The following is a 13,109-nucleotide window of genomic DNA, read 5'->3' as shown; positions in this document are numbered from 1 at the left end:
AGCCATTTCCCTTTCATCCCTGTGACGTCACAGGGATGAAAGCTAAATGCACCTCGCATATAACGCTTGCCAAGTGGCTACTCGGACACGCCCTCAAAAACACCGGTGGAAAAACACTGAGCGGCAGCACACAGTGACATTTAAGCTTCACCCTAAGCCATTTGCAGTGGCCATCAGTATTAAAAATACAGTTAGCATGTCACTGAACCATGACATCTTAGCAGACTGTCCTCACATTGCTTTGAGTGGAATAATTGTCTCAATTTTCATGTCGTTCCTGCTGCAGAAGCAGAATTTGTGGCTCAGATACACTCCCATCTGTGTGACACTGCAAACAAGAAGAAACAGCACTATGGTGAGCTCAACCTGACATCCCCCTCCCCAAAAATGCCCAAAAATGTTCGATTTCTTTGTGTCACAACTTCAAAAGCTTGTCACCTTGCCTTTTCCCACTGATTCAACTTGTGTTGTAACAAGCCAGCAGAGACTGGAGAAGAAACACAGCACAGCTCTCCCACTCACATCATCTTCTTCTTAAAAAAACACATAAGACAAGAGATCAGAAACTACCCAAATGACGCCCTTCAATAATACACAGTATAAAATTTCTAACAATCCCACTGGAAATGGCTTTGTTCTGTTATCCCGACCTGGTTTTTCTATATTGTCTGTTCTTCTGATTCATGTGTGCCTTTGTGCCGTATCTCACAGAGAGCTGCTCAGAGGAGGCTGCACGCACTGCAGTTAGAACACTAATAGACCTGGGGGTGAGTAACAGCCTGTGTGTGTGTGTGTGTGTGTGTGTGTGTCTGTGTATGTGTATGTGTTTCTAAATCTGTCTGTCTGCGGAGAATTACAGAACAACTCAAGACTGAAAGTTTAGGTGCAGTCCAACTCCCAAAAAGTTTGGTTTTAACATTGGTCTGCTACCAGGTGAGCCTGAATCCAACCTAAATCCCTAAATCTCAAATAAATGGTAAATTGCTGGCGGCGCTTTTCAGCCTCAAGCTCAGCGTGAGCAGGAGTCCAGCATTATTTTGATGCAACAAGAGAGAAACTGAGCCCGACTCAAGCCAGCCATATCCAATCATCTTTGAGGCAGAAATGCCAATCTTTAAAGAGAACTCACTGGGCCAAGGAAAACAAGTAATTTAAAATTAGAAATCGGAAAGGTGTAGTACAGGAAACACTTCGTCTTAGTCTCTTAACCATGCTGAAGTGATTTACATTTCACATTTTGGTCTTTAAAAAGAAAATGGCTAGTGTTAATGGCTGTACAGGATCACAGACGCATCTAAATGAAACACAGCTGGGACCTGTGCTATACTTAAGGACATGTACTTTACTTTAGTTCTTCCATTTTCTGTTACTGCGTAACATAACTTGTGATACACAATAATAAATTACACCTCATATGTGCTCAGATCAACATAAATCCTTGTTATAATGAGGACATACACAGGATCTCTCTTTATGCTCTTAAATACTACAAAGTTGTGAACATAAGCCCAACATTTGTCAAGGGAAGAACAAGGATAGAATACAGTACTATGATGCTTAAAACTTTATTTGGACATTTAACGGAAACATTTAATTCTTTTCTCTGTGAGAGGGAAAAATTTAGAAAGTTGTGTGGCGCTGCAGAGAGCCCCCAGCTGCAGTAGTGCATAAATAATGCGTAATATTCATCCAGCCAGAGGGAACGATCACAAACCATTCATAGCATGTCGGTCGTACTAGCGACACAACCCGTACCAGAAAGGGAGTCGGCCGGCGGAGCGTACAGGGCCAGGAGATCGCGGAGCGACCGGCCCGCTGCGGATGGTCTGTAATCGTTTCCTCTGGCTGGATGAAGTCTGACACTCCGCATGATCCACATGATAGAGAAATTTAGAGATCAATGTCAATAAAGCATGCTGTCAATATTTTAGAGAACCACCAAAATATCACAAATCATGATTTTAGGGGAGCTGATGTCTTGTTAAGGGTGCTAAGCTCCCCCTGGCTCCCCCGTAGTTCACACTCTGGGAAGGAGTCTCTCAAATCGTTTGTCGGACAACCTGTTCCTCATCAGAGTCAGCAAAACCCGCCGGGCTAAAGAGCTTCGCCACAGGCACACTAGAGGGTATGCTGTCCTTTCGTGAAACAACATGAAGTAATACCTCCACCCCCGAAAGACGTCTTTGGCAGCTCTGTAATTTCTGCTTCCTCATGAACTGGTGCTGAAGTCAAAAGTTGGGTCGGAAAAGTGTTACGCACGAAAAGGGACGTTTGATTTATTTTTCTCACCTCCTGTCATGCAGATAGTTCAAGATCCAGTTCGCAAGTAACACAACGATTTTGTTATTAGTAACTGTAATGTGATTACTGAAGTTACATTACTGCATTACAGACAAAAGTAATCTGATCACAGTAATGCGTTACCCCCAACACTGGCTGTGCATTAGCCTAAATTATTGCCCTGCTGATGGTAGATTCACCTTCAGACCTCTGACCCGTTTGGGACTGTACTGGATGAGACAAGCGCACTTGCTCTTCATTGGAGGTGGAGAACGGAAACTAACAGAAAACACTTCTGATCAGGGATAATCTCACCACAAATCCACACCAATGGTAACTTCAGCACCTCTGATAAAGAGTAGCTCACAGCGCTTCAGTGGGAAGCCTCCTGGAGTACTGAGACAATCCCAAACAGAGCAAAGGTGTCTCTGAGTGAAGGGGATGCAGAGACAGCAGAGCTACTGGCAAGAGGGTAGACGCCACACTGCAGTCGGAACTTGTGAACTAAACAACTAAATGACTAGAGACTGCCAGTAAATACTAAAACATGAACATATGACTCGAAGCAACCTATTCCTTTATGACTTTATTCTCAATCTCAGTGGCCCTACTACTCCATCGTAGTGTAGTCAGACTACAATTCCACCTTTTGGATTATGTTAGTCTCTCGCTATTTTGCGGCAGACTGTTAACTGTTTGTGTAGCCTACTAAAAACATTGACTTTTAACAGACAGTACTGGTTATATAAATGTCTTTAAATCAAATTATTGCTGGGGACGATTCAGTAGTCGCTGGAGATTTGCAGGAACATGTCCCTGTCGTCCCTACCTAATTCTACGCTCTTGGAGTAGCATCTTTAGTGCTGCGTTTCTAAACAGGATGCGTTCATGTACAGTATTAAGTGTAGGTCACCCGTGTCTTGGCAGCGCTTCAGAGCCCAACACACGATCACTGTAGTGACGAGCATAAACAGAAGAAAATAGACTTGAAGCGAAAAAATACGCTTTGGGTCATGTTAATTCGTCTTTTTCAATCAGACGCACATTACAGAGACTGAACAATATACTTCAGCTGCACAATCTAACGAAAGCAGATATTAAACTTTTTACTTGACCACATTTATGTGACTAGCTATATGTACTACTATCACTGATGATACATTTACTCACAAAATAAATGATCATCTTGTAAAATAGTATTTATTGTTACAGATTAAACCATCCAGCAGATGAGTAGAGAGTAAGTGAATTTTTACCTTTGGTCAGAGCCAGGGTTGCTGTTTCCAACCTTTTTTATGCTAAGCTAAGCTAATCGCCCGCTGGTTGTAGCTTCATATTTACTGCACGGACACGAGAGTGGTATCGATCTGCTCATTAATTCTCAGCAAATAAGCGAATAAGTGTATTCCCCGAAATATTGAACTGTTCCTTTAAGTACATTTTGCTGATAATAATGGGTGTCATGTTTATAATGTGACTTATTTTTGAGGATTTCTCCGTGACACGTTTCCCTTTCTTCCTGTGGGTTGTAAGGTGACCTGACATGAAAACACTCCACTCAGGCACAGTGAACCAAGGATTAAACAGAAGCTTCGATGAGACCAGATAAATGCTTCATATTTATTGTGATGGATTATCAAGCTGCAGCGATTTTCAAGTCTTTGGAAGTTGTTTCTCATACAGAAGAAGGAAGGGAGCAAATGGTGTGTCTTGCAGAAAGGAATAGGCCTATAAGCATCAGTTATCTCCACCTGCATTGACTCTACAAACAACAGCAAGGAATAATAAAAAGTAGGAGGGCAACGTATACGATTGGCACTGACTCAAAATCTAAGAACTGAAGAGAAACACTTGTTCTAGTGAGAAAAATGGGGAAAACTGCAGCTCGCTCAGAACTCGGATTCAGCGTTTGTGTTGTTAATGTCATTGTTTTGGCACAGATTCCCTGCTCTCACAATTTACCACTCAGCCTTTCAACTTAATAAAGTAGACGGTGTCAGCGGCCATCAGTCTCCTCTACCAGTCTGTGGGTTGGGAATCGCTATCTTTTAAAAATAGAGCATCGTTGACCCATATATCTGCAAAGATCTCATGAGGCAATTATTCACTATCTTATCAGGGTTATCAGAAATGGACGTAATTCCACTTCCTGATGTCAAGACAGCTTGATTTCTTTGATCTACAGGTCAAATCAAACGGGAAATGTGTTTCTAGTGTTTATGCAGCTATAAAACAAAAGAAAAGGACAGTGCGATCTGAAATTCTCCTTTTGCCCAATTATTTCAGACCTTGCTAAGTGGCTCAGTTATTTATGTAACATCTTTGTTTTTCATATTTTAAGTGTTTTGAAAAGTTTTGTTTTTTATCTGTGTTATTTACTGTTTTTTATTTGGCCTTGTGCACAAAAGCACACCATAAAGATAAGAAATGCAGCGCCCCCTCAACATTCAAATGAAGGTTGCTGAATAAATAAAAAACATTGTGGTTGCAAGTGTCCTGACGATGCTGGTTTTATGTTCACTTCAGGTCCTTTCAGAGGAGCGGCAAAAAGGAGGCATCTTCCTGGGTGTCAGTACTTTGTTCCAGGTATCAGAGAACAGGCAGAAACTGCACCGCTTCATCTCACAGTACCTCTTCAATTAATGTGTTTAACCGAGCAGCCTGACTCGAGGCCTTGAAGCGGTTTGTTTTGTTTTAGAGAAGTTGTCTGTTAGTGTAAAATAAGCTTGTGTTCGGTGTTAAATACCAGAAGCATGCTGAGCCGGGACGCTCGTGCCTTTTATGTTAATTGTATTTTGATGTTTCCGTGATGAGACATTGATTTTAAGTTTATGTTTTGTAATAGCATTAGCATAAAGCCACAGGAGGCGAGGATTATGAAGTCCCTGTAATCAGTTGAAAGGACTCCGCTCGCTGCAGCTTGTGTTTACCATGTTTATGTTGTAATGAAGGCCGCCGATGTTTTTATTTGTAATGCGAACATTTAGCTTAGTGCTGCTTTTTTTCTGTTTTTCACAAGTTGATCAGTACTACTGACAATAAACACATTTGCTTGAGGCATACCGGTTCTTTGTACAGAAACATAAATGTTTTGCAGTAGTGTAATAATGTCATTTTTATGGATATAATATCTTCCAAACAAGTCATCATTCAGACCTGCGGTCCTCCTGAATATAGATCTTTCTGTGCTGACTCAGACCTCTGGAGAGTTTGTCTGTTCAACCTCTTGACACCGAGAAGCAGAGTCAAATCGATGCCTCGCTTTGATCAGGACGTTGAGCTTTTTCTGGCAGGCACTAATATTTTGGAGTTTACGACCGTCTGCTTGATCAGTCAGTGCGTCAGGGGTTTTTTTTCTTCATTTGAACTCCACCACAAATCACATCTGCATTTCACCAGCTCCCATCGACCGTGAAACTCTACTGCCACCCGGTGTTGATCTGAGTGTCCTATTAAAGCCGCAATACTTTTCACACATGCCTTGCTTAAATCCATACTACACAATTACCGCACACTAATTCTGAGCAGGTATTGAGTATGTGTATTAAGTCATTATATTAATGATTTTTGAGTGTGTTTTGAAGTACACTATTCTCCCACAATACACTACAAACAGGAAGGGCAAGACCTGGGGAAAAAAACCTAGTACTAACTGTGGATGAGGGTGAAACAGCTCCAGAAATACTTATAATACAAAACGTTTTGCTTGGTCTTCAACAGTAATTGGCATCAATTGGCATTTTAAAGTTGCAGATTGAACATCCAGCACAAGCATAGATAATTTCCTGAGTATAAAACCGTTATGTTTATTGATTTGTCATATACTAAACATGCAAGAACAGTATATTAAATATTTGTCTATACTGTATACAAGTACTATGGCACTGCTTAAGATCACACCCATTTAAAACTAATGCAGTCTAATACATCAGTCCTGCAGTAAATACTCCTTCATGAAGCTTAGGAGCATTTTGGAGAATGTAGATTTAGTTGTTTTGTGTTAGTGAAAAGTGCTTCTTATGTTTATATCAACGACAGTAGACTAAATATAAACACCTCTCAGTATACGCACAATGTAGTTCAGCAGAACCACAACCCCACATCCTTCAAAATAATCAACACCTCTGAAACGGTTTCAACAAACTGAATATAACCTTCATGAAGGGGCTGAAGCTAGAAGGTGGCAGAACCGACAAGCTGCTTTAGACAAAATAATCAGCCAAATTAATGTAATGCTGAATTTTTAATCATTTCACACATTTAGTGACTCAGTGGTGAAACATAATTCCCAGGTACAGCATGTCACCTCATCACACTGCTGCAAAATGTAAATGGGTCCATTTAGGCCGGGGATTTCTCTAAAGCTGTGTCTGTCAGAAAAAAGAAATGACCTTCGGTGATTTCAGCAAAAAAGAAAATGAAGCGAGCAGGTACATGAATCAAAGCCCAGATCGCAGTAATTATGAAGAACTTACTGCCAGGTGATGTAAGGGACAAATATTGAAGACAGCATATTTTATTTTATTTATTTATTCCTATCACTGGAAATCTGCTTACATTTTATGAGAAAGTGATGTTAGTAGAAAAAGTTTATATACAATTGATCATCCAGAATATCAAACGTATTTAGAAATTGTTTAAATTTTTCTATGAAAAAAACAAAAAGTCAGGAGGTTCACAGTTCCTGCTCTGTAACATGAGTGGGTGGCTGCTGATGACTCAATATCTGAGGTCGAGCTGCAAAAACACCATGTTGGGACACGTAATTATACAGTTTCATGTTGTAAAAATACCGTGTTTTCCTTCCTCTCAATTATTGTAGTAACATTTATCATGAGTCATATTCTTTACACATTTCCAGCTGATTTTCACACTGAGAAAATGTGAGAGACTTTTAGTAAATTCGTCGTCGATCAGACATGCAGTTTATTACCAGCTGACAATCTTTCATGGATTGTTGGTGTTTTCAGCAGGTTGTCTCGGGGTTTAGACCATTTTGTTGATTATAGACCCTATCTGGTCAATCTGGCACTCCACCACGTCTCCTTTCTGAAAGAAAACACATTTACTCCTTTTAAATACAACCACTCCCCGGATATGTATTCAAATACTGTGTTATGAATTAGCCAGTCCCTTTTAACTCGGCACTGTATGTATATTATATTATGTAGCCTTTAAGTTGGCTAAAGTGAAAGTAAAGCTGCAGTTGTTGTGCAGAACTTGTGCAGACTACCTCAACATTTGTAGATTGTTATTACCTTGAGAAAGACGGGTGGCTTTTTGAACACACCCACGCCTGGAGGAGTGCCCGTCAGGAACACATCTCCTGGAGTCAATGTCACAAACCTGACCGGAGGAAACACACAGAGAGTGGAGGCCCAGATTCAGGAGCAGGAAGAGCATGTGCTAGACTGTAACATCAACTTTACCATGACTTGCTATTGACTGTGGAAAATTAGGAATTCTTTCTCATGTTCATATCATTTTTGTATTCATTTAGATTAGGCAAGGGAATGCAAAACAATAACTTCCCCAAACGATCCCAGTGTATTTACAGATTCTGTGAGATGTGCCCTTATTGGAAAGACGGGCATTGTTGGCAGCAGGAGGGAGGGAGAGGGAGGCTTTTCCATCCAAGAGCGCTCCAGGTGCTTTGGGGCAAAAGGGTTTCAGCCGTGGTGGATAGGTTTTAGCTGAATCATTTCAGCTTCGAGTATGTGATACACGGAGGCCATTTGCTCGCACGGTGCTCCTTTTGTGGATTAATTTGTGAGTCGAGTTGGTTTGCATAATTCTAAAAATGAAAGCTCTGCGCACTCATCTTGAGTCACTGAAGCAGAACAGTTTAAAAGTTCTGTACATATTCTGAAATTTTTTTGTGAGTTTGAAACACGCAACATCTCTGTGAAACAAAGACAGCATCACCATGAGCAGAAATAGTGGACTTACTTTGAGACCCAGGCGACCAGCACCTCCGTCTTGAAGATCATCTGATCAGTGTTGCTGCTCTGGACTGTGTCTCCATTAACAAGGCAGCGGATGCCCAGGTTGTGAGGATCTGGAGGGGGATGATAAAAAATTAAAACAGCACCGTTGACTTAAACTTTAACTAGACTAAAGCACACTCAGTTGTGTTGATTAATGGAAAATACAGGGTTTCTGCATTCGATTCACTTCCATCAAAAAAAGGCCTAAGAAGACATAAATATACTTCAATTTCATGTGTTGGTTTTTTTTGTGGGCTGTTGGGAGACGTTATGCATTTATATATGTGAGACTGATTTTAACATTGAAATGTTTAGTTGTGGAGTTTCAGTCAAAACTGTCATACCCAGAGACGTAAACTTACATTCCCTACTGGTTTTCTGTCATTCTGTTATTAAATTGGGTTATTTGTGGTATTAAAAAGGAAAAAAAATTTTAAAACTTATATTTAATTTTGTAAACACTGCAGAAAATACTCAATAGTAAATTAAAAGTAGCCATTATTATATTAATAAACCTAGAGAGAGTGATATAACTCCTTGATATTAATACTGCTAAATAATCTTTCCTAATCTAACAGTGCTAGGATTAATCCTATAGTATCGATTAACTTATTTGTCTTATCAAGCCATGTTCTGTAGAACAAATATGTAATGAGATTTGTTAGCTTGAGTTCCTGTCAAACATGAAGTCACTTAAATATCTTCTTTGAACATGGCAGCTTATGACTAACATAGCTCTAGTTAGACAGTTAGATCTGTTCACAGGTCTAAGTAAAACATTTTCAAAAACAAAATCATTTTATTTTTTTGAGTCATTGTGAACCTCATCAAGCAGAGACTGCAGATCAATTTACTGTATTCTGGAGGTCGTGCCGTAAACATGATCATCAGGAATGTTTAACCACAGAAATCTATTTTGACTGACATTTATTTATCATAAAGCTCCACTCAGCCAATGGAACCACACTGTTAACAGAACTACAGCTTGTTCCTGACGTGCATCTTTAATTCTGCTTTCTGTTTTGCTCTCCCTGCTGTGGCTTCTCGTTCCCTCTCACCTGCCACAGCATCGGTGGTTACTAATGCAGGGCCGAGAGGACAGAAGCTGTCAAACGTTTTTCCCAGCAGCCACTGCTTCCCGTTGCGCATCTGCCAGTCACGTGCGGTGATGTCATTGGCCACAGTGAACCCAGCCACGTAGGAGAGAGCATCTTCCTCCTGAACAAGAGGAGTGGAAATGGAGTCAGAATAGATGCTTCATCAAAGCGTCATGGCCATCATAGGTGATATTGTGGTGCTCACCTTGATGTGTTTTCCTCTTCGTCCAATCACAAAGGCCAGCTCCACCTCCCAGTCCACCTCCTTCAGTCAGACAAAAGACCAAGATGAAGCAAATACAGCATCAAAAATGACACTAAATCTTAGCAGGTTTTACTATTTATTTAAGTACACTTAAATCAGCCAGTATGCATTTTTAAAATTTAGATCTGAGTGTTCAGTTGATGCACACTGTCCCACAAGGAAATGAAGATGCTGCTCACACTTTCAAAAAATGTAAATATATTTTTAAATGTTGGTGAGACAACTCCACAAAGTTCTTAGAAAACAACTAAAAAGTATTGAATTTATTTAATTTGATGGTGCCATTTAATTGGCATTCGAGCACCACATATCATTTCCTCTTTGTATTAACTGTAAAGGATGTGGATTGTGTGTCCATTCACTGCAAAAACATGACACTATAAAAACAAGTATGTTCACTCTGTATTCATGAATAAATTCATCTTGACTTTTCTTTCAAGATAAAAAAATAATAATATCAAGTGCTTGAGAGACAGTTAAAATAACCCTCATCTCCTGGAGATGAAGAATTTAACTAAAATCTATGCTCAAGTCTCAACATTTTCTACAACTTAACTGTGACACAGATTGTTTGCATTTCCCAGATACTGTTCTGCACCATAACTCACCTGCAACCAGATTTAGCCACCTACCTACTTCATCCATGGGGAGGAAATTTTCTGGGTAGATGAAAGTCTACTATTGTGCTTGACATTTTGACCTAAGATGCCTCAGTGCCCTTCAGATTAGCCATACTTTGTTAGGAGGTGCCAACACGTCCAGAGCTACAGATGAGATGAACGTTTCAGAGTTTGCAGGCTCCCTTTTTTTGGCACACCTGTGTGCATGCTGTACCAATATCGTCTCTGTCGACAGATTTGGGTTGTAATAAACCTATATGTTCAAGTGAAAACAATTTAGGATCATCAAGTTCATTATTTTATTAATCAAAGTGAAGACTGACGAGCACTGTTTTACCTAAATGAGCTGTTGTGGCCTCAGACCACTGGAAGGAGCCTCAGATCTTCAGAGCAGGGACTTCTGGCTGCTCTGAGGTCAAGGTTGAAAGCTATAGGTGATTGTACTTTTGCTTTTGTTGCTTCTTGACCCTGAAACAACCTCCCACATCAGTGCACATCTTTAAACAGCATCTGAAAACCCATTAGTTTTAAGCTTTTTCTTGATTCTATAACTTTTACATTTTTTTTTTCTTCCTGTAAAGCACTTTGTCCCCCTCTTTTTTTGAGAAGTGACACAAAGTTAGAGTGCGTGCTCGCTCTCACCTGGCTCTCTGAAGGCAGATGTATGTCATCATATGGCCCGGTGATGGCGCTGGGGAATTTGCTGAAGATGATCGGTTCTTTGGGGATCGGGGCGTTCTGCTCCAGGCAGTGGTCCCTGTAGTTCAAACCCACACACACCACCTTCTCCGGTGCCAACACGGTGACAGCAGCTGGATGTCCGATCGCTCCACCACACACTGACTGGACGACAAGGCTCTGAGGAGGAGGAAGAGGAGTTAGCGATGAAGTTGACTGAAGAGAAGAAGATGATGTTGAGGAAGATATAAACAAAGAGGATGATGGGAGAATGGGTGCTCATCTAAAAGTCCATTCAGGAAGATGATCATTAAGAAAGGAAAAAGGAACAAGATGATTTAGTTGAGTGACGAAAAGGATTATGAAGGTGATTTAACAAGCAAAAAGGTTGATGTAAAAAGGTGGTCATGATTCAAGATGATCAAGAAGACGATCATTTAGGAAGATGAAAGATTACACAAGAAGGTTGTTGATTTTAGATTACATTTATTTTGGGAAAAGATGATGATTTAAGAGGATTATGGAAACCTTGAAGATGATTTATTCAGGAGATCAAGTTGAGGAAAAAGAGGAAGACATGCTAAATTGGGGAAGATGACCGATGAGGATAAAGAAGGAGGAACTACTGTAGAATCTAAACAGGACGAAGATATGTACTAAAAATATAACTGGATGTGTTTGATACCTCTGTGCACACTCCAGACCCTTGTCTCCCAGCTCCAGCAGCTCTCTCATTGTTGAGGGCATGGTGGGGTCATACGCCTTCAAATCCACCACGCCGAGCCCCTCGCCTTGCTCCACTCCCACTCTGATGCCACCTCCATGGCAATGAAACTGCACCAGGCGCATCGCTGCACTGCTCAGGCCTCGCCGCCTCTGCAGGTTTGTGGTTGGCCTTTGAGAGAGTAAACTCCTGAATATGCGAAAGGAGCGAAAAGGGAGTCTCATCTGTGGAGGACAAAAGAAGTGAAATGTGAGAAGAGGAAGGAAAACAAGATGACTGGTGACAGACAAGAGAAAAGGGAAATCTAACAAGACAAGTATTTCTTTCTAAATATAAGACTCTCTGAGAAATAGGCCTTTTGTGTACATTTTGTGTACATTGTACGTTAAATCTTTGAGTTCAGCTCATGATGAATGGGGGCAAAAACAAGTACTGCATTTATAATTTTTTTCAGTGTAGATTGCAGCAGCTACACAAATCAAAACCCACATTTATTAATAGTTTTTACAGTTAATAATTTGTCTACTAGATGTGATAAAATGGTACCCATTAAAGTTTCCTAAAGGTCAAGGGGACAGCTTCAGACCACAAGTTTTGTCCAACAAAAGTCCCAAACCCCAAGATAGTAAATGAAAAAGTGCAAAGCAGCAAATCCTCACATTTAAGATGCTGGAGCCCTGAGAAGTTTTGGCATTTTTCTTTGATAAATCAGTAATCAATCATCAAAAAAAGATAACCGTTATGTCGACTAATCAATTTATGGACATAGTTTCAGACCTTGTCCTGCTGTGAAATGACAAAACCTCATCATGTCTTTGTACCAAACTGGCCTTTCTTTTGCGAGAGGCTGGTGAAAATTTGCTTATAATGCAAAGAAAAGTGTAATTCTGGTATTTTCTTCTATTGAAAAAAAAACTGCTTGTTTGTTAAATTTTCTCAAATTTCCCAAGCTTCCCTATGAAATCTATCAAGTTATCTGACTGTTACTGTCCAAAGCAAAAGTCTTAAACTCTTAAATACTTCAGTGAGAACAAAATGTCGAAAGGAGGAAAGTACACGTTATGTCTCACACAAGGTACAATGATCATTGCCTCCTAACACTTCATAATTGAGGTGTAAATCATAACCACGATAAGAAAAGCAAGACAGCTGCAGCAGCGTAGCATCTGCCTACCTGCAGCTCGATCTGTAGCTTTGAAGTTTAGCTTTTATCTTAGATAAAATGCCATTTTAAGGAGAAACGTGACACCGTAACCTGCTACCGAATAACCAGGACAGCTACTACGTATTTGTCGCCCTTTGTACTAGTTTTAGTCAATACGAACCTCCACTGCTCTGCACAGACAACACTACCTATAACTACTTCCGGTAAGAGTTTGTAGTCCATGAGGTCAGCCTTGTCAAAAGCGAGATAAAATGCTCAAACGAAGCTAACGACTGAGTGTAGCCATGCTTATG

At 40.3% G+C, this 13,109-nt stretch overlaps 2 protein-coding genes across 2 annotated transcripts in view; one reads left to right on the top strand and one right to left on the bottom strand.

Annotated features, from left to right (window-relative positions):
• The window catches only part of gpat2 (glycerol-3-phosphate acyltransferase 2, mitochondrial), a 37,467-nt gene extending 32,127 nt beyond the window's left edge, over nt 1-5,340 (top strand). Inside the window, exons 21-23 of the mRNA XM_038703725.1 lie at nt 287-355; nt 712-767; nt 4,807-5,340. Of these exons, the coding sequence (XP_038559653.1) occupies nt 287-355; nt 712-767; nt 4,807-4,923 (242 nt within the window). The 3' untranslated portion in view covers nt 4,924-5,340. The remainder of the gene's footprint in view (nt 1-286; nt 356-711; nt 768-4,806) is intronic.
• A 1,440-nt stretch (nt 5,341-6,780) lies between these two features.
• fahd2a (fumarylacetoacetate hydrolase domain containing 2A) lies at nt 6,781-12,988 on the bottom strand. The gene is given in 9 exon segments (XM_038702856.1): nt 6,781-7,329; nt 7,539-7,626; nt 8,230-8,338; nt 9,326-9,485; nt 9,570-9,629; nt 10,892-11,049; nt 11,052-11,107; nt 11,613-11,875; nt 12,826-12,988. Coding segments are annotated over 8 exon segments (957 nt in total). The 5' UTR covers nt 12,826-12,988; the 3' UTR covers nt 6,781-7,266.
• Between the last annotated feature and the right edge of the window lie 121 nt (nt 12,989-13,109).

The sequence above is a fragment of the Micropterus salmoides genome, unplaced genomic scaffold (genome assembly GCF_014851395.1).
Source record: "Micropterus salmoides isolate LMB-PRFRI ecotype aquatic unplaced genomic scaffold, ASM1485139v1 Ms_hic_scaffold_7, whole genome shotgun sequence".
Taxonomy (NCBI): Eukaryota; Metazoa; Chordata; class Actinopteri; order Centrarchiformes; family Centrarchidae; genus Micropterus; species Micropterus salmoides.
This window is presented reverse-complemented; position numbering and strand designations above follow the sequence as displayed.